This window comes from Papio anubis, chromosome 20 (genome assembly GCF_008728515.1).
Source record: "Papio anubis isolate 15944 chromosome 20, Panubis1.0, whole genome shotgun sequence".
NCBI lineage: Eukaryota > Metazoa > Chordata > Mammalia > Primates > Cercopithecidae > Papio > Papio anubis.
In genome coordinates, this window is record NC_044995.1 from 7,563,174 (window position 1) to 7,586,907 (window position 23,734).

Genomic DNA, 23,734 nt, shown 5'->3' on the forward strand with positions numbered 1-23,734 from the left:
TCCCAACTTAAAATGAGTTATCCATTTACAAACTAGTGATTTCTTTTGGGCATCGTCTCCATAACCTTTTCATAAAGCATCAATGATTTCATTGTTCCTCTACCCAAATTTCACCATATTGATTTCTTGAGACACTATCTCGCTCTGTCACCCACGCTGGAGTACAGTGGCATGCTCATGGCTCCCTGCAGCCTCTACCTCCTGGGCTCAAGCTTGTATCAGTTTATTTTGGTGCAGAAAATGCGACATCACGCACAATTTTCTCATAATATGTATTTTTCCATGAACTTCCTGAAGACCCCTTGTACTAGCAAACTGTATTCAAGAGGATATAAAAAGGATTGTAGATATGCAAGTACCACTTATTTCTGAGATGCAAGGATGGTTCAACATATTCAAGCAAATCAATGAGATATACCACTTGAACAGAATGAAAGATGAAAATCACATCATCTCAGTAGACGAAGAAAAAGCATTTCACAAAATTCAACATCCAGTCATCATGGAAATCCTAAACAAAATAGATACAGAAGGAAATTTACCTCGACAATAGAAAGACCATCCATGAAATGACCAATGCAGAAATAACCAATCGGGGAAAATGGAATGCTTTTCCTGTAGGATCTCACATGATGCAAGAATACTCTCACCCCTTCTATTCAATCAATACTGGCTGTCCTAGCCAGAGCAGTGAAATAGCAAAAGAAATCAAACTCATCCGAATCAGAAAGAAAGAAGTCAAATTTTATTTGTTCGTTGATGACATGACATTCTGTGAAGAAAATCACGAAGAGTCAATCAAAATGCAACTGGAACTAATAAACACATTCAGTGTATTTGCAGAATAGAACAACAGCACCAAAAATTAGCTGAATTTCCATACATTAACAATAAATAATTTTAAAAGAAAATTAGAAACCACTTCCATTTGCTAAAGAACTTAAACTAAGAAACATTTAGAAATAAGCATTAAAAGGTGAGGTTTGTACCTTGAAATCTACAAACATTGATCAAAATGATTAAAAACATGTATAAATAGATATAAACCCCATACTGATTGGAAAAATTAATATTGCTCAATGATTATACAACTGAATGTGATTTAGATTCAGTACAATACTCATAGAAATCCCTATAACTTTTTGTTAAAGAAACAAAAAACAGGCCAGGCAGAGTGGCTCACACCTGTAATCTCAGCACTTTGGGAGGTGGAGTCAGGTGGATCATAAAGTCAGAATATGGAGACTATTCTGGCTAACACGGTAAAACCCAGTCTCTACTAAAAATACAAAAAATTACCCAAGTATGGTGGCACACAACTGTAGTGCCAGCTACTAGGGAGACTGAGGCAGGAAAATCGCTTGAACCTAGGAGGAGGGGGTTGCAGTGAGCCGAGATCATGCCACTAAACTCCAACATGGGCGACAGAGCAAGACTCCATCTCAAAAAGAAAAAAAGAAAAAGAAAATACAGTTTGGGAAAAGTGGCTCCCATCTGTTGGCCAGGGTGTTCTCAAACTCCTGACCTCGAGTGACCTACCTGTCTTTGCCTCTCAAAGTGCTGGGATTACAAGCATGGGCCATGGCCCCCAGCACAATCCTCTTAACATAAACAGTTTAATGGTAATTAATGCTTGAACTCAATGTTAAGTCAACTCAAACTCAGGTCAAGGCTGATTTGACTCTAATGTCAATTAATGTTTGATGGTTTGTTATACTCATTGCATCTGAAACAACTGTCTCCAAAAGGAATTTTCTGATGTTCTGCAAGGAGTGACCTCAGACTGAAGACCTTGCCACACTGACGACATTTGTAAGATTTCTGTCCAGTATGGATTTTCTGATGCCTAATGAGGTGTGAACGTGAAGTAAAGGCTTTGCCACAATCATCAAACTTGCGAGCTTTCTCTCCTGTATGAATTATCCTGTTTTGCGTAGGATGAAACTTGACTGAAGACCCTGCCACAATCATGACATTTGTAAGGTTTCACTCCAGCATGAGTTCACCAATGAAATGCAAGGCATGAACGATGTCTGAAAAATTTGCCACACTTATTACACTTTTAAGATCTCTCTTCATTGTGGATTCTCCAATGACTTGCAATGATTGTAGCATTACTGAAAACTTTGTGACAATCATTACATTAGTCAAGTTTCCCTGTCCCATGGATTGCTTGATGGTGAATAAGTGGTGACTGCCCACTAAAGGCTTTGCCACACTCATTGCACTTGTAAAGTTTCTCTCCAGTGTGAATTCTAGTATTGTCAGGTGTGAATCATTCCCGAAAGCCTTGTCACAAACCTTATATTTGTATGTTTTTTCTCCAGTATGAATTCTCCTACGTATTTGAAGCTGGATTTGCGACTGAACTTTGTCACACTGTTCACGTTTGTAAGATTTCTCTGCAGTACGAAGTCTGTGATGACTTGCAAGGTGTGATTATTGATTAAAAACCATGCCACATTCATTAGACTTGTAAGGTTTCTCTCCAGTGTGAATTACAAGGTGTGAATTTTGACCCAAGGTCTTGCCACATTCATTAGACTTGTAAGGTTTCTCTCCAGTGTGAATTCTAGTATGTTTTGCCAGGTATGAATTATATGCAAAAACCTTGTCACAAATTTTATATCTGTATGGTTTCTCTTCAGTGTGAATCTTCTTATGTTTTTCAAGGTTTGACTTATGACTGAACACGTTGTCACATTCCTCCCATTTGTAAGGTTTCTCTGCAGTATGATGTCTATGATGATGTGCAAGGGTTGCTTTTTGATTAAAAACCTTGAAACATTCATTACGCTTGTAAGGTTTCTCTCCAGTATGAATGGCCCTGTGATTTACAAGGGTTGAATGGTGATGGAAGGTGTTGACACACTCATTAGACTATTCAGATTTCTCTGCACTATGAAGTCTATGATGGTATATAAGGGATGACATCTGACTGAAGGTCTTGCCACACTCATTACATTTGTAAGGTTTCTCTCCAGTATGAAGCCTACGATGGATTATAAGGGATGATGTCTGACGGAAGGTCTTGCCACACTCATTACATTTGTAAGGTTTCTCTCCAGTGTGAACTCTCTGATGTTGTGCCAGGTGTGAATCCCTCTGGAAAGCCTTGCCACAAACCTTACATTTGTATGGTTTCTCTCCAGTATGAATCCTCCTATGTCTTTCCAGGTTTGATTTGCGACTGAAAACTTTGTCACATTCTTCACATTTGTATGGTTTCTCTCCACTATGAATCCTCCTATGTCTTTCAAGGTGTGATCTGCGACTGAAAACTTTGTCACACTCTTCACATTTGTAAGGTTTCTCTCCAGTATGAAGTCTACGATGGCGTGCAAGGGTTGATAGTCGATTAAAAACCTTGCCACATTCATTACATGTGTAAGGTTTCTCTCCAGTGTGAAGTATAGTATGCTTTGCCAGATATGAATTATACACGAAAGCCTCATCACAAACCTTACATTTGTATGGTTTCTCTCCAGTATGAATCCTCTTGTGTCTTTCAAGGTGTGATTTGCGACTGAAAACTTTGTCACATTCTTCACATTCATAAGGTTTCTCTCCGGTATGAAGTGCTTTGTGGATGAAGAGGGATGAATTGTGACCAAAGGTCTTGCCACACTCATTACACTTGTAAGGTTTCTCACCAGTGTGACATCTACGATGGCATGCAAGGTATCGCTTCTGATTAAAGACCTTCCCACATACATCACATTTACATTGTTTCTCTTCTAAGTGAATTATCTGGTGTTTTTTTAAGAGTGAGCTACAATTAAAGGATTTGAAACTCTCGATACATTGGAAAGATTTTTCTCTCATGTGTCCTTCCCATTTTTGTGTGAGTAATGAAGAATGGAGGGAATTATTTCCATACTTACTAGAAATAAGGGTTTTGGGCCTATCAGAAATTCTTTGGGCTGTTGAAACCGAGGAAGCATTGTTGACAGATTTCTCAACTTGATTATGAATTTTCCCTTCAGGCTGAAATATGTGCAGTTCAGGTAGATGCGAATGAAAGCTTGATCCAAGCTGATCTTTAATAGGCTTGTTTCCAGAATGCCTTTGATCATGTCGGTCTGTACTACCTGTCAACTCTTTGATTTCCATCATGGGTGCTGCATGGCCATTTGTTTCATCTTCTTTCCACTGAAAGTCGAAGTCATGAATGTCTTTCCCAATTTCATGGAGGCAAAATTCTCCAGTGTGATGACTTGCTTGTCTTTGCAATGTCCCGGTGAGGATCACTTCTGTATTGCCTTTCCCTGTTGATGACAATGTCTTCAACATGCATTTGGAAGAGATATCTACAAAATTTAAACACCAATAGGTTTCCAATTAAGTACGGATGGTATATAATACTGAAATGTGTAAATATCACAGAAAAAAACAATACTTATTTTCAACTTCCCAAATATGAGCTTCAAAGTTTAGGAACACGGCCGGGCGCGGTGGCTCAAGCCTGTAATCCCAGCACTTTGGGAGGCCGAGACGGGCGGATCACGAGGTCAGATCGAGACCATCCTGGCTAACACGGTGAAACCCCGTCTCTACTAAAAAATACAAAAAACTAGCCAGGCGAGGTGGCGGGCGCCTGTAGTCCCAGCTACTCGGGAGGCTGAGACAGGAGAATGGCGGGAACCCGGGAGGCGGAGCTTGCAGTGAGCTGAGATCCGGCCACAGCACTCCAGCCTGGGCAACAGAGCGAGACTCCATCTCAAAAAAAAAAACAAAAAAAAAAAAAACAAAGTTTAGGAACACAAAAGGAGTAAGATTCTTTAATAAACAAGGACGATTACATGTCCTTCAAATCATTTCTATGGAAGCCTATTACCAATATTATGACAAAACACTGACAGGACACAAACATGTGTAAGTCTAAAGGAAGGAGTGTTTTTCCACAGTGACCCTACAGCGTATCACACTTATCACTGCCACATCGGAGAAAAATGTATATCCTTCATATTTACAGCATATTTAGTGTATACAAATAAATGCTAAAGAACCACACAATATACTATATTGGTAAATAATACACCTCAGGCTATTGTAAGAATAACCAAAATTAGTGGAAATTCTGTATTGTCAAATAACCATAGCACTGACAAGAAAAGATTACAAAAATTAGCCAGGTGTGGTGGCCAGCGCCTGTACTCCCAGCTACTCCAGAGGCTGAGTCACAAGAATTGCATTAAGCTAAAAGGCCAAGGTTGCAGTTAGCTAACACTGCACCACTCCACTCCAGCCTGGGTGATAAAATGAGACTCCATCTCAAAAAAAAGCCATGGCGTGGTGGCTCGCGACTGTAATCCCAGTACTTCCGGAGGCCGAGGCAAATGGATCACCTGGGTCAGGTTTTCAGCTAGCCTGGCCAATGGCATGCAAGCCAGAATCTCTACTAAACATACAAAAGTAACCCGAGTGGTCACGGGCACCTGTAATCCCAGCTACTTGCTTGGGAGGCTGGCGGAATGTCGCTAGAACTTGGGAGGCAAGATTGTGGTGAGTTGGTGGTGCTGCTTTGCTTTACCCTGGGCAACAGAGTGAGACTCCATCTCAAGATTAATATAGCACCAGAATACTTCTTTGCACAAATCTTTCTCTCCTGTGACAGAGGCACTGCTTGCAGGCTTAGTTTCAGGCCACAGGTGGCACGGCTTTTTTTTGGTCAAAGTCGCTCATCACCCCAGAGGCGCAGAGTCCTAGCTGTGCCAGATCTGGCTCCACTAACCCTCTTCCTCCTGAGTATACAAGTTTCTTGTTTTGAGTCCTGAGCACCTGGGATTTACCCAGGCGTAATGCCTTTCTTGGCTTAATTTCTTATTTTTAGTAGAAATGGAGTTTCACCATGTTGGGCTGAAGTTACTGTCCTGAGCTCAGGTGATCCGCAACTCGAGCCTCCCAATCCTGGGATTACAGGTGTGTTACTGCTATGGCTTTTGTGACATTAATGGGGGAGTGTGTCAGTTATATTGCATACCACATACTGAAAATTCACATGTGAAGTCATAAAAATCAATTAATCAAATATTGCAACCCAGGATAAAACAAGCAAGAAAAAAATAAGTAGATTTATACAGACTGAAGAATTCTAAACAATTCCCTCTTAAGAAAAAAGCCAAAACTTGTACTTACCACCAGTACACAATGTAAGACCTGAAATACATGTTAAGATCACCTTCTGATATATGAGGTCAAGAAAACACACAGCATTATCAGGAACAAGAATTGGCTAACAGCCGGGTGCAGTGTCACATGCCTGTAATCCCAGCATTTTGGTCGCCTGAGGTGGGTGAATCATGCGTTCAGGAGTTCAAGACCAGTCCAGACAACATGGCGACACACCATCTCTACTAAAACTACAAAAAAATCAGCTGCGCATGGTGGAAGACGCCTGTAATCCCAGCTACTTGGGAATCTGAGGCAGGAAACATTTGAACCCGGGAGGTGGAGGTTGCAGTGAGGCAAGATCATGCCCCTGCACTCCAGCCTCAGCAACAAGATGAGAGTTTGTCTCAAAAAAATAAAATAAGATAAATAACTACTTTTCTTTTTTTTTTTTTTTGAGACGGAGTCTTGCTCTGTCGCCCAGGCTGGAGTGCAGTGGCGGGATCTCAGCTCACTGCAAGCTCCGCCTCCCAGGTTCACGCTATTCTCCTGCCTCAGCCTCCCGAGTAGCTGGGACTACAGGCACCCGCCACCTCGCCTGGCTGGTTTTTTGTATTTTTTAGTAGAGATGGGGTTTCACCGTGTTAGCCAGGATGGTCTCGATCTCCTGACTTCGTGATCCGCCCGTCTTGGCCTCCCAAAGTGCTGAGATTACAGGTTTGAGCCACCGCGCCCGGCCAATAACTACTTTTCAAATAAGCCTTGGTAGCTTTGGTATTCTCTAATAGGATGTTCCTACAGGTGCAGACCTTGAGAGAATTGAGTCATGGGTGTTGTACTCGTGAATAGGACCAGTGCATTTATAAAGAGACATTAAAGAGCTCATTGCCTGTTCCTCTTTCCACCATGTCAGGACACAGCAGGGAGATGGCTGGGCTAAACTATGAAGAAGGCTCTCACCAGGAACCAATTTGGCTGGCACCTTGCTCTTGGATTTCCCACTTTGCAAATTCATGAGAAATAAATTTCTGTATCTGAAGCCTCCCAGTTTAAGCTATTTCCTTTTTTGTTTGTTTTTGAGATGGAGTCACGGTTTATCACCCAGGCTGGGGTGTACTGGCAGGATTATCCTACCTCAAGTGATTCTCCCTCCTCAGCCCAGAGTCTCACTGTGTCGCCAAGTCTGGAGTTCAGTGGCATGATCTTGGTTCACTGCAACCTCCACCTCCCGGGTTCAAGGGATTCTCCTGCCTCAACCTCCCAATTAGCTGGGATTATGGGTGCACGCCACCACGCACAGCTAATTTTTGTATTTTTAGTAGAGATGGGGTTTCACCATGTTGGCCAGGCTTGTCTCAAACTCCTGACAAGCGATCAACCTGTCGCAGCCTCCCAAAGTGCTGGGATTAGAGGGGTGAGCCACCATGGCCAGCCAGTCTAATCTATTTCTAACAGGAAAGTGAAATGACAGAGACAGGAAAAAGAGCAACTCATCATTAACATCACCAAAAGCTGACAAATCTTATTAAACTAAGGAAGTTGAGAGTCTGTACTGTAAAACTTGCAATACTTGAAGCCATCTACTAGCACTAACATATTTTAAAAACCTTGAGACAGGCCAGGTGTGGTGGCTAGTGCGAGTAATCCCAGCATTTTGGGAGGCTGAGGTGGGAGGATCACCAGGCCAGGAGATTGAGGCCATCCTGGCTGACAAGCTGAAACTCCGACTCTACTAAAAACAATACCAAAAAATTAGCCCGGTGTGTTAGCACTCACCTGTAGTCCCAGCTACTTGGAAGACTGAGGCAGGAGAATTGCTTGAACCTGGGAAGTGGAGGTTGCAGTGAGCCTAGATCACATCACTGCACTTTAGCCTGGGTAACAGACCGAAACTCTGTCTCAGAGAGAAAAAAAAGAGAAATGAAAGAAGGCTAAAGAGTAACTCCAACCCACAAGCATATAAAAAGTTCGCCAGACCGGGTGTGGTGGCTCATGCCTGTAATCCCAGCACTTTGAGAGGCTGAAGTGGGCAGATCACCAGCTCAGGAGATCGAGACCATCCCGGCCAACTAACATGGTGAAACCCCATCTCTACTAAAAATACAAAAATTAGCTGGGTATAGTGGCACACACCTGTAGTCGCAGCTACTCGGGAGGCTGAGGAAGGAGAATTGCTTGAACCCGGACGGCGGAGGTTACAGTCAGTCAAGATCACACCACTGCACTCCAGCCGGGGTGACAGAGTGAGACTCCGTCTCAAAAAATTAAATAAATAAATAAATAAAGTTATCCAATGAAGGTAAATAAAAAACACAGATAGTCCAGGCATGGTCTTTCATTCCTGTAATCCCAGCACTTTGGGAGGACGAGCCAGGCGAATCACCTGAGGTCAGGAGTTCGAGATCAGCCTGGCCAACAAGGAGAAACCCTGTCTCTACTAAAAATACAAAATTAGGTGGGTGTGGTGGTGCATGCCTCTAATCCCAGCGACTCGGGAGGCTGAGGCAGGAGAATTGGTTGTACCCAAGAGGCAGAGGTTGCGGTGAGCTGAGATCACAGCATTGTACTTCAGCCTGGGTGACAACAACAAAACTCTGTCTCATAAATACATAATTAATAAAAGGACAGATACAGAAACTGGCATACATATACCTTTTCTTCATAACTAAACTTTTTTCATATTTTTTAAAATAAAAGGCATGAAAAACGCTGTACATATATGTTAACGGAAATGCAACATACACAGAAATAATTCGGACATAAATAAAAAAAGTTCTAGTGGAGAAGTAGTTTTTGCAGGTTATGGATTTTTTTTTTTGTCTCCAAGGCTGGAGTGTAATGGCGTGATATCAGCTCACCGCAACCTCTGCCTTCCAGATGCAAGCGACCCTCCTGCCTCAGCCTCCTGAGTAGCTGGGATTACAGCCACCCACCACCGCACCTGGCTAATTTTTGTAATTTTAGTAGAGACAAAGTTTCGACATGTTAGCCAGGCTAGTTTTGAACTCCTGACCTCAGGTGATCTGCCCACCTCGGCCTCCCAAAGTACTGGGATTATAGGCGTGAGCCACTGCACATGTCCAGGTTATGGAAATTTTAAATTTCATTATTATGCTATAACTTTAAGATGTTTAACATACCTGCAACAATAACCTCTGCCCAAATATCTATACAACGCACTTCACTTCTGCATACTGAAAGGAATGGACACTGGTTGTTACATGTTTACTAAGAACTAAAGGACAAAACTATTTAAAATGATAACAATGGTTAGGCATGGCAGCTCATGCCTATAATCCCAGTGCTTTGGGAATCCCAGGTAAGTGGATCACTTGAGATCAGGAGTTTGAGACCAGCCTGACCAACATGGTGAATCCCCATCCCTACTAAAAACACAAAAATTAGCTGGGCATGGTGGTGAGCAACTGCAGTTCCAGCTACTCAGGAATCCGGGGGACAAGAATCCTTTGTGCCCAGGAGGTGGAGGCTGCAGTTAGCCATGATCGTACCACTGCACTGTAGCCTGGGCGACAGAGTGAGACTCTGTCATAAAAAAAAGAAAGCAAAGAAAGAAAGTAAGAGCAGAGAGATAAGCAGGCACAAACAAAGTGTGGAGAAAAGAGAGATCAGCTTGTTACTGTGTCTATGTAGAAAAGGAAGACATAAGAAACTCCATTTTCATCTATATTAAGAAAAACTGTTTTGCTTTGAGATGCTGTTAACCTGTAACTTTAGCCCCAACCCTGTGCTCACAGAAACATGTGCTGTATTGAATCCAGGTTTAAGGGATTTAGGGCTGTGCAGGATGTGCCTTGTTAACAATATGTTTGCAGGCAGTATGCCTGGTAAAAGTCACCGCCATTCTCCATTCTCGATTAACCAGGAACACAATGCACTGCGGAAAGCCCAAGAGACCTCTGCCCAAAAAAGCCTGGGTATTGTCCAAAGTTTCCCCCCGCTGAGACAGCCTGAGACATGGCCTCATGGGAATGGAAAGAACTTACATCCCCCAGCCCGACACTTGTAAAGGGTCTGTGCTGAGGAGGAGGAGTGAAAGAGGGAGGCCTCTTTGCAGTTGAGATAAGAAGAAGGCTTCTGTCCCTGGGAATGGAATGTCTCAGTGTAAAGCAGACCATTCCCATTCATTCTATTCTGAGAAAGGAGAAAAGCATGGCTGGAGGCAAGATATGCTGGCAGAAATACTGCTCTGTTACTCTTTGCTACATTGAGATGTTTGTGTAAAGTGAAACATAAATCTAGCATACGTGCACATCCAGGCAAACTACCTTTCCTTGAACTTATTCATGATACAGATTCCTTTGCTCACATGTTTCCCTGATGACCTTCTCCCTAATGTTGCCCTGCTACACTCCCCTCACTAAGATAGTAAAAATAATGGTCAATAAATACTGAGGGAACTCAGAGACCGGTGCCGGGGCAGGTCCTCACATGCTGAGTGTGCCGGTCCCCTGGGCCCACTGTTCTTTCTCTATACTTTGTTTCTGTGTCTTATTTCTTTATTTCTTTACTCAATCTCTTGTCCCACCTGACGAGAAATACCCACAGGTGTGAAGGGGCAGGCCCCCTTCAGAAAGATGTCCATTCAGGGATGTCAGGACTTAAACTTAACTTTTCCCACAGAATTCTCCCACTTGCAGAGTTTCCCCACACACTAGTGGAAGGTGGAGCTTCCACTCTGCCCATCTGAGCTCTTACCTGCCTTTACACCTGTAATACATTCCCTCCCAGCTGGATATTTTTGCTATTTTCACTTCACTCTCCACAGTCCTGGGCTCTTTCCCTTGCTCCAACATGGAGACAGCAGGTCAGAAAGAGACTCCTGCTTATCAAAAGAAAGGACCATAACGTGCTGGTGCTTTTCTAGAGTCCCAGCCCTACGTTTCTGTAGGAAGGAAGACATTACAGATGAATCTAGGAAAATATTTCACTAATTGCTCCGCTGACTGCCTCCCTCTGAATGCTTGGGGAGCGTTGTAATATGTAATATGTGGACATCGAGCTCTCTTCCAAGAACTACTGAATTGAAAGCACAGGAGAAGCAAACAGGAAACTGGATATCTTTAAAGTCAGCCATAAGGTTTTGTTTTTGTCTTTTGAAACACAGTCGTGCTCTGTCACCGGGCTGGTGTGTTCTCGGCTCACTGCAACCTTGGCCTCCTGGGTTCAAGTGATTCTCTTTCCTCAGCCTTTCCAGGAGCTGGGATTACAGGTGTGCACCACAACATCTGGCTAATTTTTGTATTTTTAGTAGAGATTGGGTTTCTCCAAGTTGGTCAGGCTGGTCTCAAACTCCTCACCTGTAGTGATCCACATGCCTTGGCCTCCCAAGGTGCTGGGATGACTGGTGTGAGCCACAACGACCAGGCTGTGATAAGGTTTTATGCCTACTTTAGTTCTGGAATCCCCACTGAGCTATCATGAAGAATGCAGAACATCTAAACAAACGGGACAGTGAAAGTCCAGATGCTACATCATGAAACTTTTCATTTCAAAATCAATACGGCTTCCATTTTAGTCAAGGAACGATGTGGCTCCCAAGAGAAACAGAGAAAATGCAAAGATACACAAGGGCACATCCCCAGGAGGGAAGTTATCCTCACCCAGGGAGACCAGGTTCCTATAATTCTCCAGCATCACGTCTCTGTATAGAGTCCTCTGAGCAGGGTCCAGGCATTTCCACTCCTCCTGAGAGAATTCTATGGCCACATCCCTGAATGTCAACAGACCCTGGAATGAAAACACATTTTAAGCAAATGGCTATGGGAGGAGTTCTTATCCTTACAGAAAATGAGAAGACGAGAGAGGGGAAAGTGTGGATTTAATTGTAGAGAATGTTCTGACAAATCTGAGTGAGGGATTTCTCATCACATGACGTCTCACCAGATGTGTTTTATTACACTTTGAGTATAATCAAGACACACTTTCAGTATAAATTTCTTATGTTTGTGAAAAATACAAGAAATAAATAAAAAATCAATGTTGGGTTCCTGTTATAAAAACGTTTGGAACTTTTATTGACACACCAGGTGACATTCATTATCTAGATGAGAGAGAGCAAAACTGATGTGTTTTTTTTTTTTTTTTTGAGACGGAGTCTCGCTCTGTCGCCCAGGCTGGAGTGCAGTGGCACGATCTCGGCTCACTGCAAGCTCCGCCTCCCGGGTTCACGCCATTCTCCTGCCTCAGCCTCCCGAGTAGCTGGGACTACAGGCGCCCGCCACCAGGCCTGGCTAATTTTTTGTATTTTTAGTAGAGACAGGGTTTCACCGTGTTAGCCAGGATGGTCTCGATCTCCTGACCTTGTGATCCGCCTGCCTCGGCCTCCCAAAGTGCTGGGATTACAGGCGTGAGCCACCATGCCCGGCCCGACTGATGTCTTAAAAAATGACAATGTCCACAGTAAAAGATAGGCTGGGCATAGTGACACATGCCTGTAATCCCAGCTACGCAGGAGGCTGAGGCAGGAGAATTGCTTGATCCGGGGGGGCAGAGGTTGCAATGATCTCAGATCACGTCACTGCACTCCAGCCTAGGAAACAGAAACTCCATCTCAAAAAAATAAAATTAAAAAAAAAAAAATTAGCTGGGCATGGTGGGAGGCACCTGTGGTCCCAGCTACTTGGAAGGCTAAGGAGGGAGGGTGGCTTGACCCTGATGGTGGAGGTTGCAGTGAGCTACGGTCCCGCCAGGGCACTCACACCTGGGCAACAAAGCGAGACCCCATCTCAAAATAAAATAAAATACGTGAAAACAAAATTACTCAAAGTACAAAAATCAATCGTGTATATATATGTTCATATAAAATAATAAAGCCCACAGAGATTCACAAAAAACTAGATGTTAATACAAAAGGTTATCATTTGTCCCAGATTTTCAAAATATAAAAGATTTTTGAAATATATGCATATGTGTGTATACATGTATTTGTATGTATATGTGTGTGCATGTTTGTGGGAATGCGTATGTACATATGTAAAGTTTTTAAAAATATGAAAAGTAGCAAGTTTTGTTTAACTGAAGAGGGATCTCATCTTGCTGGAAAAGGACACTTTGGCAGTCGGGGGCAGGGGGGAATCTTGTCAGATCTAAGAAAACAGGAAATGCCCTATCTTAGAGGAAGCAATCACGCTTTCAACTGCCTGACCTGGAGGAATGTTCAGATATGTGTAGGAATGCAGGCGTGCGCAGAGGCAGCCACTACGGCACTCTTTATACAGAGAAAAATCGCAAAGGACCCACATGTTGTCATTCAGTCCGTTTTCCAACGCAGATGGCAAAGAGCAAGCTAGCCATGTTTACTAACATGACAACAGGTAAATTCACAACCAGCAGGATCAAATATCAAAGTAAAATATTTACTAAAACACAAAGAAGAAAACAACAGATACTGGGGTCTACTTGAGGGTAGAGACCGGGAGGAAGGTGAGGAGCAGAAAAAATAACTATTATGGGCCAGGCGCAGTGGCTCACACCTGTAATCCCAGCACTTTAAGAGGTTGAGGCAGGTGAATAACGAGGTCAGGAGTTCAAGACCAGCCTGGCCAAGATAATGAAACCCCTTCTCTATTAAAAATACAAAAAATAGCCAGACATGGTGTTGGCTGTCTATAATCTCAGCTACTCAAGAGGCTAAGGCAGGAAAGTGCTTGAACCCAGGAGGCAGAAGTTGCAGTGAGCTGAGATCACGCCACTTCACTGCAGCCTAAACGACAGAGTGAGACTCTGTCTCAAAAAAAAAAGAAAAAGGAAAGAACTTTTTTTAAGTTACTACAGAATTTTTTCTAAAGCCTCATAACGATGCACAAATACGTCTGTATGAGACTTGCTCCAACACCTGACACAGAACTGACAGTAGCGGCTCCCCAGTGAGGCTGGAAGGAGGGTGGAGGACGTGACAGGGAAAGAAGATGCCCTATGGCCAAGGGTCTAAGCTGCAGCTTTGCTTGGAGTTTTACCACAAAACAAATATATAGATCATGTGATGTTTAAATATATAACAATATATATTTAACAATAATTGGTGGGGCTGGGCATGGTGGCTCGTGTCTGTAATCCCAGCACTCTGTGAGGCTGAAGCAGGCAGATCACCTGAGGTCAGGAGTTCAAGACCAGCATGGCCAAAATGGTGAAACACCGCCTCTTCTAAAAATACGAAAAAATTAGCCGCGGGGGATAGCACGTGACTATAATCCCAGCTACTTGAAAGGCTAAAACAGGAGAATCACTGGAACTTGGGAGGCAGAGGTTGCAGTGATCTGAAATTGCACTACTGCACTCCAGCCTGGGCAATCGAGAATTTGTCTCAAAAAGAAAAAAAAAAAAAAAAAGCTGGATGAGGTGGCTCACGCCTGTAATTTCAACACTTTGGGAGACTGAGGTGGGCAGATCACAAGGTTATGAAATGGAAACCATCCTGGCTAAAAAGGTGAAACCCCATCGCTACTGAAAATAAAAAATTATCCAGGCATGGTGGCACTCGCCTGTAGTCCCAGCTACTCGGGAGTCTGAGGCAGGAGAATCACTTGAACCAGGAGGGCAGAGGTTGCAGTAAGCCGACATCACACCACTGCACTCCAGCCTGGGCTGCAGAGCAAGATTCTGCTCAAAAAATTAAAATTAAAATTAACCAGGCATGGGGGCACCTGCAGTCCCAGCCACCTGAGAGGCAGAGGTTGAGGGATGGCTTGAGCCTGAGGGTGGAGGTTGCAGTGAGCTAAGATCATGCCACTGCACTCCAGCCTGGGCAACAGACTGAGACCTTGTCTCAAAATAAAATAAATATATGAAAACAGCATTACTCAAAGTATGAAAATATGTAAGTCCAAAACAATAATAAAACCTACATAGACTCACAAGAAATTAGATATTAATAAAAAGGGTTGTAATTTTCCCCAGATTTTCAAAATATATATGTATGTATGTATATATGTATGTATATGTATAGATGTACGTGTATTTATGTGTGTGTATATGTATTTATAAAGGTTTTAAAAATATAAAAGTAGCAAGATTTGTTTAACTGAAGAGGAATCTCGTCTTGGCAGTGGGAGGAAGGAGAGGAGCAGAGAAAATAACTACTGGGCCCGGGCACAGTGGCTCACACCTGTAATCTCAGCACTTTGGGAGGCTTAGGCGGGTGGATCACCTGAGGACAGGAGTTCAAGACCAGCCTGGCCAACATGGTGAAACTCTGTCTCTACTAAAAATACAAAAATTAGCCAGGCATGGTGGCTGGCACCTGAAAACCCAGCTACTCGAGAGGCTGAGGCAGGAGACTCACTTGAACCTGGGAGGCAGAGGTTGCAGTGAGTTGAGATCATGCCATTATACTCCAGCCTGGGCAACAAGAGCAAAACTCAGTCTTGAAAAAAATAAATAAATAAAAAATAACAGCCAGGTTTGGTGGCTCACACCAGTAATCCCAGCACTTTGGGAGGCTGAGGTGGGTAGATCATGAGGTCAGGCGTTCAATACCAACCTGGCCAAGATGGCGAAACCCCGTCTCTACTAAAAATACAAAAAAAATTAGCTGGGCATGGTGGCAGGCGCCTGCAATCTCAGCTATTCAGAAGGCTGAGGCAGAGAATTGCCTGAACCCAAGAGGTGGAGGTTGTAGTGAGCCGAGATCATACCACTGCACTTCAGCCTGGGTGACAGAGTGAGACTCCATCTCAAAAAATAAAATAAAATTAAATTAAAATAAAATAAAATAAAAATAACTATTGGGTACTGGGCTTGATACTGGAGTGATGAAATAATTGGTACAACAAAACCCGATGATGTGAGTTTACCCCTGTAACAAGCCTTCACATGTAGCCCCAAGCATAAAGTGAAAAAATAAAATAAAATTTTTTAAAAATTTACAACAGAATTCTTTTTTCTTTCTTTTTTTTTTTTGAGACGGAGTCTTGCTCTGTCGCCCAGGCTGGAGCTCAGTGGCAAGATCTTGGCTCACTACAAGCTCCGCCTCCCAGCTTCACGCCATTCTCCAGCCTCAGCCTCCCAAGTAGCTGGGACTACACGTGCCCACCAACACGCCCGGCTAATTTTTGTATTTTTTAGTAGTGACAGGGTTTCATCATATTAGCCAGGATGGTCCCAATCTCCTGACCTCATGATCTGGTGGCCTCAGCCTCCCAAAGTGCTGGGATTACAGGTGTGAGCCACCACGCCTGGCCCAAAATTTTTTTAAATCTCATAATGATGCAGAAATACACATGTATGAGACTTGCTCTGACACCTAACACAGAACTGACGGTAGCGGCTCCCCAGTGAGGTTGGAAGGAGGGTGGAGGATGTGACAAGGAAAGGAGATGCCTTATGGCCAAGGGCCTAAGCTGCAGCTTTGGTTGGAGACTTACCACAAAACAAATATATACATCATGTGATGTTTAAACATAACCATTTATATGGAATAATAACTGGTGGAGCTGGGCACGGTGGCTTGTGCCTGTAATCCCAGTGCTCTCAGGGGCTGAGACAGGCAGAGCACCTGAGGTTAGGAGTTGGAAGACAGCCTGGCCAGCATGGTAAAAAGCCGTTTCCACTAAAAGTACAAAAAAATTAGCCAGGCGTGGTGGTGCATGCCTATAATCCCAGCTACTAGGTGGGCTGACACAGGAGAATCGCTTCAACCTAGGAGGCAGAGGTTGCAGTAAGTTGAGATCATGCCACTGCACTCCAGCCTGGGCAACAAAGCAAGACTTCATTTCAGAATATAATAATAATAGGTGGAATGAGAATATGGCTTTATCCTCTAGGATAAAAAAGAAGTACTACTCTCATATTTGAGAAAAATTGTAACCATTTTTACCACAAACACCTGTTTCACAAGCCTCTCCACAGTGACACCACTGTCTTCATGAGCTTAATGTGCTAAGAATAGTTTAATGAATCTCCTCCTATTATTTACATTGATTTCATATCCTTTTTTTTTTTTTTTTTTTTTTGAGATGGAGTCTTGCTCTGTCGCCCAGGCTGGAGTGCAGTGGCACAGTCTTGGCTCACTGCAAGCTCCACCTCCCGGGTTCATGCCATTCTCCTGCCTCAGCCTCCCATGTAGCTGGGACTACAGGCGCCCACCACCGCACCCGGCTAATTTTTTGTATTTTTAGTAGAGACGGGGTTTCACTGTGTTAGCCAGGATGGTCTCGATCTCTTGACCTCGTGATCCACCCGTCTCGGCCTCCCAAAGTGCTGGGATTACAGGCGTCAGCCACTGCGCCCGGCCGATTTCATATTCTTAAAATAATGAAGGAATAGGCCAGGCCCGGTGGCTCACAATTGTAATCCCAGCACGTTAGGAGGCCAATGTGGGTGGATCACCTGAGGTCGGGAGTTTGAGACCAGCCTGACCAACATGGAGAAACCCCGTCTCTACTAAAAATACAAAATTAGCTGGGCATGGTGGCGCATGCTTTTAATCCCAGCTGCTTGGGAGGCTGAGGCAGGAGAATCGCTTGAACCCAGGAGGCGGAGGTTGCAGTGACCTGAGATCATGCCATTGCACTCCAGCCTGGCCAACAAGAGCAAAATACTGCCTCAAATAATAATAATAATAATAATAATGATAATAATAAAGGAATCATTCATGTATTATTCATGTCTATGTATGAACTTTCCATTCTAATTAGTAAGATTTTTGGAGTCAGAAACACAGTAACTCACTCAATTACCTAATAATGTGGTACAAAATCAGGGAGTAAAGGTTTTCCTTTATTGGTCTCCTTTTCTAGAATTTACCACGTACTTTGTGCACATTAATACGTGACTTCCATTGGCAGCCGTTCTAATCCTGGTCCACAGAGAGCTGACAGTGCATCCAGATGTGGCCCCTGAACAATCCCTGCTGCCCAACAGCACTGACACCACGGGACCCTCACCCCGTCTCCATCCATGTCTGGTGTGAGCCCTTCCCAGGCCCATGCCCAGTGCCGCCTCTTCCCAACTTCATGTCACTGGGTCACGAGAGATGGAATCCAAGCGAGATGAGAGGGACTGAGGGAAGGCATGGGTGAGTGTGAGCAAACCTGTCAGGCAGGACGCTTCAGACTCAGAGAAGATTCCCAACTCCAAGGCCCACCGTTTCTGAAAGGAAGGAGACAGAACAATCCACCGAAATATCATCTCACCTGAGGAAGAGCCATCCCTGACTCCTCTGCTTTCCTCTTCCTCTTCCGGGTTTCTTCCTCATGGACCAAGAGTCTTTAGAAGTCAATCCTGAATGTTAAAAATATGCTGTTTTAGGGCCGGGCGCGGTGGCTCAAGCCTGTAATCCCAGCACTTTGGGAGGCCGAGACGGGCGGATCACGAGGTCAGGAGATCGAGACCATCCTGGCTAACACGGTGAAACCCCGTCTCTACTAAACAATACGAAAACTTAGCTGGGCGAGGTGGCGGGCGCCTGTAGTCCCAGCTACTCGGGAGGCTGAGGCAGGAGAATGGCGTAAACCCGGGAGGTGGAGCTTGCAGTGAGCTGAGATCCGGCCACTGCACTCCAGCCTGGGCGACAGAGCGAGACTCCGTCTCAAAAAAAAAAAAAATAAATAAAATAAAATAAAAATATGCTGTTTATTGCTCAGAATCAACACGCCCCCTCCCTGTAACACAATGACACAAACAAAGGAGACCTCACCCTGAGGAAATACGGTCCCCTCTGCTGCCCACTGCACCAGGAACAAAAAATTCCTAAAGGAAAACTCCTGCTCCCCTCCTGGAGAAGCTCCCCCCCCGCCCCCCCCCCACACACTTCAGCTGTGGGGAGCTGGGCTGGGATGAGCTCCCCTTCAGGAAAACTCTATCACAAATACAAAAACTTAGCCAGGTAGGGTGGTGCACATCTGTGTGTCTGTGGTCCTAGCTACTTAGGAAGCTGAGGTGGAAGCATCACTTGAGCTCAGAAGCTTGAGACCAGCCTGGCCAACATGGAGAAAACCTGTCTCTACTAAAAATACAAAAACTGGGCCAGGCACGGTGGCTCATGCCTGTAATACTAGCACTCTGAAAGGCAGAGGTGGGTGGATTACTTGAGGTCACGTGTTCGAGACCAGCCTGGCCAACATGGTGAAACCCTGTCTGTACTAAAAATATAAAAAGTAGCCGAGCTTCATGGGCATCTGTAATCCCAGCTACTCAGGAGGCTGAGGAAGAATAATTTCTTGAACCTGGAAGGTGGAGGCTGCAGTGACCTGAGATTGCACCACTGCACTCCTGCCTGGGCGACAGAGTAAGACTCAAAAATAAAATAAAATACAAATACAATAATTAGCAGGGTGTGGAGGCACACACCTGTAATCTCAGCTACTTGGGAGGCTGAGGCACAAGAATCAGTTGAACCCAGGAGACAGAGGTTGCAGTGAGCCAAGATCACAAGACTGTACTCACAGCCTGGAGGACACAGTGAGAGTCTGTTTGGAAAAAAAAAAAGTGCATTTCTGATAAGATTGACACAGAGATAAGAAAACTTGACTAATGTGATAGACACTGACAGGCAGAGGGAACTTTAGATGGGGGTGGGAGGGCATGGGAGGCATCTCTGAGCCTAGACCTGAAGGAGAAAGGGACAGTGCCATCTTCATTCAGAAACATAGAATAAAAGTGGAGACAACGACCTGAGACAGGAAGGATTTTGATGTTTGAAAAAAGAGAAAAGCAAATGTGACTGGGGCAGAGGGAGTCAGGAGAGGAGGGCAAGCTCCCAGGAGGAGGCTGGACACTGGCAGGGGCCCTGGTCACAGGGCTGTGGAGCCACAGTGAAGAGCTGGACTTTTGTCCCGGGGAACACAGGAAGCCGGTGGAGGGTTCCCTGCCAGGGACTGACACGACCTGCTTTAGACGTAGCTGTGATATCCTCATACAGACAAAGGCCTCTGAAGATGGTCTCTGTTTCTGAGTCTACCGCTCTGTTTCTTCCATTCCTCTGCCTTTTTTTTCTTTTTTTTTCATTTTTGGGTTACTGCCTCCCATGGAAAATTCTAATTACAACTGGGCACTCCCCTCTCCCAGACAAAAAGCCACACGCAGACACCGCCACTATTTTGCCAATCATTTCAGGGGTCAGGGTCACTCAGGTTGAGCTTTTCTGGTCTAGCCCTTCATCGCCAAGTTGCAGGGAGGCGCACCGGGGCTCAGAGCGGGAAACATTTTCACCATGTTACCCTGAGAAGGTCTGAGATGAGTGAGAAGGTGTGCCTGAATTCTTACATGGGGGCCTGGAAGGGCTAATGGGATGGGTTGTTCTTATTCCATCCTTAAATTTAGAGAAGCATCTTTCACCTACCTGGGTTAAAGAAAATTCTTTGGAAAGGTTCTGATGAAACTGACAGCCAACATTGAATTCTTCCTTAGAAGAAAATCTCAGTAACATTTATAAAATGCAGAAGTGTGAACACACAGCTATTGACCTTGGAAACAGGGAAACAGGGTCAGCTGCAGAACTAAGACATAAGCAAATTTTTCAATCAAGAATACATGGGTGGACAGCTGCGGTGGCTCACACCTGTAATTCCAGCACTTTGGGAGGTGGAGGTGGGTGGATTACCTGAGGTCAGGGGTTTGAGACCAACCTGGCCAACATGGTGAAATCCTGTCTCTACTAAAAATACAAAAATTACCCGGGCTCCATCGTCACAACTTATTTAACCTCTAGTTGCTCCTTCTGCCCAAGCTTTAGATCGTCCTCAATCTCCATAGATTTCTGCCTCTTCTCCCATCTCTGCGCATCCTCTGTTCTCCCTGTTAAATTCTCTCTTCCCTGTTATAACCCCCTGTCCCCAATCTGGCACCCCAGATCCCCAGGTATTCTCCCTGCTGTGGTTCTCCCTCTGTTCTCCTTGCCACCAGCACCACTCTGCTCTGTCTGCCCTGGCTCCAAATGCCTCCTCCTCTCCCTCACTCTGAGCCTCCCTCTTTGCTGCCCCTCACTACCTTGTTGTCTGTCCTTCATCTCTCTGTACATCTAGATTTTCTCTACATTTCTGCAGTTGCTTTTCTCCTCCTGCTTTCTTATCTTTTTTTCACTTTCGCTGTCTCTTGGCAAATCCCTCACCCATCCTGTACTTTGCCATCTGTTACGGGTCTTCCTCATTCTTCTTTTCTCTGTCTCTGGTTTTCTACTGCTCTCTCAGTCCCTCTCTCTGTCTACTGATCCCTTTGGCCCACACAATCACACCAGGGTTTAGAGGAAGACGCCAGCATCTCGGAGGAGCGCATTTTCCAAGAGCTGGATCTGGGCAGGCAAGAACACCTCGTATCACAGGACAGGCACCGGGCACCTCTACAGTGCGGGCTCAGGGGAAGCGGTGACTGCGGAGAGAAGACCTGGGGAGCAGCAGGGCCCAGCATGAGGAGGGAGGTGGGGGGGCAACGACGCCTTCAGACAAGAGTGGGATCTGCAGGATCCCAGGACCAGAGAACGCGTCCTCCCCGCTACTGGGGTCACGGTGCTGTGCTCCAGGAATTGACCAGGGTGAGGCTGGGAGACGCGCAGGGTGGGAATACACCTCTCGGGTGAGGACTTTAAAAAGCGCAGTGCGGAAGGAGTCAAAAAACGGTTTTTAGCAAGAAAACTACGCCATAGGAAGTGTATACGCTGTAGCAGAAAGACCCAGGACGGGATCAGCCTCAGGGTGACTTTAAACCCAAAAAGAAGGGACTTCCGGACCCCCAGGAGAACATCTCCATTTGCTCTGAGTGAAGGAAGAAAGACGAGAACTTCCAGGTCTACGGGGACCCCACATCCCATGTACAGAAGTGCCGGGGACCTGGGGAGCGCAGACTTAACACAACACAGAGCAAAACTCACCGCTGCGGTGTGACGGTCACTCCACGGGATCCGCTTCCTGGTCTGCGCGAATCTGGGCGCGCAACACAGAAACCAGGCCTGGGTGGAGCCAACGAGGAGGTGAGCGGGGCCTGGGTGAAGTGGGTGTGGGGAGCGAAGCAGAGAGAACTTGCACTTTAGAACCGGCAGAGGGCGGGGCCGGAGCGGGGCCTGTGTGTCTGTCAAGGTCCTTCCAGCCCCTGTTCTCCGGGTTTTGGCGGCGAGAGCAGCCAGGAAGGCAGAAGGATGATTCAAAAGCCCTGGAATAGTCTGGAAGGAGGATGCAAACTAGAATGTAAAATGCAAAGCCCTGCCTGGGTGGACCGTAGGATTTCATGCTGACGGCCCCCAGGACAGAATAGAAATCCTCTCCCTTTCTATTCTCCATTCACTCAGGAGGGAGAGTCCACCCAGTGCTCAGCTTCAGAGACTTCCCTAGGGCCACCGCCTGGGATGAGGGACGGAGTGCTCAGGCCAGGGAGGAGTGAGGTCACTACCTGCTGCTTAAACACAGCAGGGATGTGGGCGCGGGCGTGGGCGTGGGAGCGGGAGCCTGAGGTCCCAGCTACTCAGGAAGCAGTAGCGGGAGAATCGCTGAGCCTGGGGGTCCTGGCCAGCCTGGGCGACAAAGTAACATTCCCTCCCGCTTTTTTTTTTTTTTTTAAATAAAATTTTGATTAGGACACGGTGGCTCACGCCTGTAATCCCAGCACTTTGGGAGGCTGAGGCGGGTGAATCTGGAGGTCAGGGCATCGAGACCATCCTGGCTGACACGGTGAAGCCCCGTCTCCACTAAAAATACAAAAATTAACCGGGCGTGGTGGCCGGCGCTTATAGTCCCAGCTTACTCAGGAGGCTGAGGCAGGAGAATGCTGTGAGCACGGGAGGTGGAGCTTGCAGTGGGCCGAGATCTCGCCACTGCACTCCAGCCTGGGCGACAGAGCCAGACTCTGTCGCAGGAAAAAAAAAAAAAAAAAAAAAAAAAAAATTTCCTTGCCTGAGATAGGGATACCTTACTCTTTTCCATGTGAATATCCAGTTAGTTGTGCCAGCACGTTTGTAAAAGAGATCTATTACTTTCTCCTTTTTATTTCCATTTTTTTTCTTGTGTGTGTGTGTGAGACATAGTATTTCTCTGTCGCCCAGGCTGGAGTGCAGTGGCGAGATCTCGGCTCACTGCAGCTTCTGCCTCCTGGGTTGAAGCGATTCTTCTGCCTCAGTCTCCGGAATAGCTGGCATTACAGACGCACGCCACCATGCCCGGCTAATTTTTGTATTTTAGGTAGAGATGGGCTGTCACCATGTTGGACAGGCTGGTCTCGAACTCCTGACTTCAAGTCATCCGCCTGCCTCGGCCTCCCAAAGTGCTTGGAGTACAGGAGTGAGTCGCTGTGCCTGGTCCAAGAAATACTCTTTACTTCGCTTTTTAAATGTTGTGAAAATACAATTGAAAACTAAAATATCTTCCCCGAAATGAGAAATCATCTTCACAACAAAAGAGAAAGAAATAAAAACCATCTTATTAATAAATAAGCCTTAGACCAGAATGTGATGGGAAATAGAGGCAAAGACCTGAGAGGTTGAAAAGACAGAAAAAAAACTTCACTATTCTATGCAACCCATTAAGTACATGTTTTCAAGATAAACACTAATCAGTCCTCAGGGAAGAGGGCTTGACAACATTCTTGGTCACACATAGTTCATCGTGGCTCTACTTGGTAATGGAGGTGACCATCTGTGTCAGCTAGTTAGCTTCATGCAGAGGGAGGGGAAATACTTTAA

At 45.2% G+C, this 23,734-nt stretch overlaps 3 protein-coding genes across 11 annotated transcripts in view; all 3 read right to left on the bottom strand.

Moving 5' to 3' along the window:
• The window catches only part of LOC100999951 (zinc finger protein 28), a 52,709-nt gene extending 40,867 nt beyond the window's left edge, over positions 1 to 11,842 (bottom strand). The window contains exons 1-2 of one of the 2 annotated variants that reach the window (XM_031660192.1): positions 11,733 to 11,842; positions 10,828 to 10,951 (exon numbers count right to left, since the gene is read on the bottom strand). The gene's annotated coding sequence lies outside the window, so the exon portion shown is untranslated. Of the gene's footprint in view, positions 1 to 10,827; positions 10,955 to 11,732 lie in introns of both variants that reach the window. The other variant, XM_031660193.1, reaches the window with a different exon arrangement.
• The window catches only part of LOC101014050 (zinc finger protein 600), a 219,897-nt gene that overhangs the window by 107,968 nt on the left and 88,195 nt on the right, over positions 1 to 23,734 (bottom strand). The gene's annotated exons all lie outside the window — the stretch shown is intronic.
• On the bottom strand, positions 724 to 22,595 carry LOC101010106 (zinc finger protein 468). 8 transcript variants are annotated; one of them, XM_031660216.1, is made up of 6 exons: positions 21,935 to 22,595; positions 20,411 to 20,534; positions 19,420 to 19,538; positions 18,264 to 18,351; positions 11,733 to 11,859; positions 724 to 4,310 (listed from the first exon to the last, which is right to left on the bottom strand). In XM_031660216.1, the coding sequence occupies exons 4-6, from the start codon at positions 18,276 to 18,278 to the stop codon at positions 2,881 to 2,883; spliced, it is 1,572 nt and encodes a 523-aa protein (XP_031516076.1). In that variant the 5' UTR covers positions 18,279 to 18,351; positions 19,420 to 19,538; positions 20,411 to 20,534; positions 21,935 to 22,595; the 3' UTR covers positions 724 to 2,880. The 8 variants fall into 8 exon arrangements, with proteins under 8 accessions (XP_031516076.1, XP_009193439.3, XP_031516075.1 ...); XM_009195175.4 differs by lacking the exon at positions 20,411 to 20,534; XM_031660215.1 differs by lacking the exon at positions 21,935 to 22,595 and having other exon boundaries at positions 20,411 to 20,594.